Below are 3,131 nucleotides of genomic sequence, written 5' to 3' on the forward strand. Positions count from 1 at the left end.
CAGCCCAAACTACACGGAAGGACCTGTCAATGACCCGAAGAGAGCTGGGACCACAGTCTCAAAGAAAACCATTAGTAACACATACAGCCGTCATGGATTAAAATCCTGCAGCGCACACAAGGTCCCCCTGCTCAAGCCAGCGCATGTCCAGGCCCATCTGAAGTTTGCCAATGACCATCTGGATGATCCAGAGGAGGAATGGGAGAAGGTCATGTGGTCTGATGAGACAAAAATAGAGCTTTTTGGTCTAAACTCCACTCGCCGTGTTTGGAGGAAGAAGAAGGATGAGTACAACCCCAAGAACACCATCCCAACCGTGAAGCATGGAGGTGGAAACATCATTCTTTGGGGATGCTTTTCTGCAAATGGGGACAGGACGACTGCACCGTATTGAGGGGAGGATGGATGGGGCCATGTATCGCGAGATCTTGGCAACAACCTCCTTCCCTCAGTAAGAGCATTGAAGATGGGTCGTGGCTGGGTCTTCCAGCATGACAACGACCCGAAACACACAGCCAGGGCAACTAAGGAGTGGCTCCGTAAGAAGCATCTCAAGGTCCTGGAGTGGCCTAGCCAGTCTCCAGACCTGAACCCAATAGAAAATCTTTGGAGGGAGCGAAAGGTCCGTATTGCCCAGCGACAGCCCCGAAACCTGAAGGATCTGGAGAAGTCTGTATGGAGGAGTGCGCAAAATCCTTGCTGCAGTGTGTGCAAACCTGGTCAAGAACTACAGGAAACGTATGATCTCTGTAATTGCAAACAAAGGTTTCTGTACCAAATATTAAGTTCTGCTTTTCTGATGTATCAAATACTTATGTCATTGCAATAAAATGCAAATTAATTACTTAAAAATCATACAAATGTGATTTTCTGGATTTTTGTTTTAGATTCCGTCTCTCACAGTGAACTTCCTCATGATCATTGATGCCCCACGAGGTGAGATCTTGCATGGAGCCCCAGACCGAGGGGGTTTGACCGTCATCTTGAACTTGATTGACCGTCATCTTGAACTTCTTCCATTTTCTAATAATTGCGCCAACAGTTGTTGCCTTCTCACCAAGCTGCTTGCCTATTGTCCTGTAGCCCATCCCAGCCTTGTGCAGGCTATTGTCCTGTAGCCCATCCCAGCCTTCTACAATTTTATCCCTGATGTCCTTACACAGCTCTCTGGTCTTGGCCATTGTGGAGAGGTTGGAGTCTGTTTGATTGAGTGTGTGGACAGGTGTCTTTTATACAGGTAACGAGTTCAAACAGGTGCAGTTAATACAGGTAGAGTGGAGAACAGGAGGGCTTCTTAAAGAAAAACTAACAGGTCTGTGAGACCTGGAATTCTTACTGGTTGGTAGGTGATCAAATACTTATGTCATGCAATAAAATGCTAATTAATTACTTAAAAATCATACAATGGGATTTTCTGGATTTTTGTTTTAGATTCCGTCTCTCACAGTTGAAGTGTACCTATGATAAAAATTACAGACCTCTACATGCTTTGTAAGTATCAAAACCTGCAAAATCGGCAGTGTATCAAATACTTGTTCTCCCCACTGTATATCTCCCTCTCTAACTTTAAGCATCAGCTGTCAGAGCAGCTTACCGATCACTGTACCTGTACACAGCCAATCTGTAAATAGCACACCTCATCCCCATATTATTACTTACCCTCTTGCTCTTTTGCACCTCAGTATCTCTACTTGCACATCATCATCTGCACATATATCACTCCAGTATTAATGCTAAATTGTAATTATTTTCGCCTATTTATTGCCCACCTCCCTACTCTTCTACATTTGCACACACTGTACATAGATCTTTCTATTTTTATTTTATTTTGCGTTATTAACTGTACGTTTGTTTATGTGTAACTCTGTGTTGTTGTTTTTGTCGCACTGCTATACTTTATCTTGGCTAGGTCGCAGTTGTAAATGAGAACTTGTTCTCAACTGGCCTACCTGGTTAAAAAAAGGTGAAATAAATAAATACAATTTAAAAAAATGAAATATATTCTACCCTCATGTATGGCTTTTTCATTATACGGCGGTATGTGTGAACTGCACACATACTTATCTTGCGTGAGAATGACTTACTGTATGCAGTGCTCAATTAGTGGTTGAACAGTGTTTTTGACCCACCTAAAGAACCTGCTTTCCTCTGCTTCATGGAGGCCAGGATGACTTCGGAGCCATGGATCTTTTCCCTGTGTCTCAGAGACTTGGCCTCGTAAAACCACTCCCCTGTCAGGTACTTGAGCCTGCTGTCCACTGGGGCACTGGTTTTCTGCAGCTGCCTGATGGGAAAAACACACCCAGGTACATCACAGTATACAGTGTACGGTACAGTTACCCATTAAACACATTACATAAGCACAAGAGGTGGAACACAGTTCAGTCAAGGATGTGATTCTGAATAATTACCTTTAGGTAATGCCATTGATTTATTCTGGTTGAGAGACACACTATAGGCTAGAAGTTGACGGCAAAGGTACATTTACCACCACATGAGTTAACAATCTAACCCAATAGACATTGGAACACAATGCAGCGCTTGTGCCAAATAGTTCACATTCTTTTTGAGGAGAAAACACCTATTTAATTCAATCAATATTAAATGAAGGAAAGCTCAACAATGATTTCTGTTTGAATTAGTTGATTGTGAGTAAGCAATATGTTTATTCCGGGGGATTATTTAAGATGCTCTTTGAAGAGATAGGGTTTCAGATGTTTTCGGAACATGGGCAGGGACTCTGCTGTCCTCGCTTCAGGAGGAAGCTGGTCCCACCATTGGGGTGCCAGGACAGAGAAGAGTGACTGGGATGAGTGAGAGCTGCCATCCTGTAGGGGTGGAGCATTCTGGGTAAGTTGCAGGGGTTTGATGGCACAAGCGGGGAGCCCAGTCAACAGCGAGTTGCAGTAGTCCAAACGGGAAATTACAAGTGCCAGGATTAGGACCTGCGCCACTTCCTATGTGAGGTAAGATCATACTCTACRGATGTTGTAGAGCATGAACCTGCCACCCACTCGACTCCTCTGATGTCAAAAACTACAACCGGTATCTCTTCTTTGGGGTGGCAGGTAGCCTAGTGGTTAGTTCGTTGGGCCAGTAACCGAAAGGTTGCTAGATCAAATCCCAGAGCT

General features: G+C 44.1%; 1 protein-coding gene across 1 annotated transcript in view; it reads right to left on the minus strand.

Annotated features, from left to right (window-relative positions):
- Nucleotides 1-3,131, minus strand: part of LOC111982700 (uncharacterized) — a 39,197-nt gene that overhangs the window by 22,771 nt on the left and 13,295 nt on the right. Inside the window, 1 exon segment of the mRNA XM_070433872.1 lies at nt 2,130-2,284. Coding sequence (XP_070289973.1) covers nt 2,130-2,284 — 155 coding nt within the window.

This window comes from Salvelinus sp. IW2-2015, linkage group LG22 (genome assembly GCF_002910315.2).
Source record: "Salvelinus sp. IW2-2015 linkage group LG22, ASM291031v2, whole genome shotgun sequence".
In the NCBI taxonomy this organism is placed as follows: Eukaryota; Metazoa; Chordata; class Actinopteri; order Salmoniformes; family Salmonidae; genus Salvelinus; species Salvelinus sp. IW2-2015.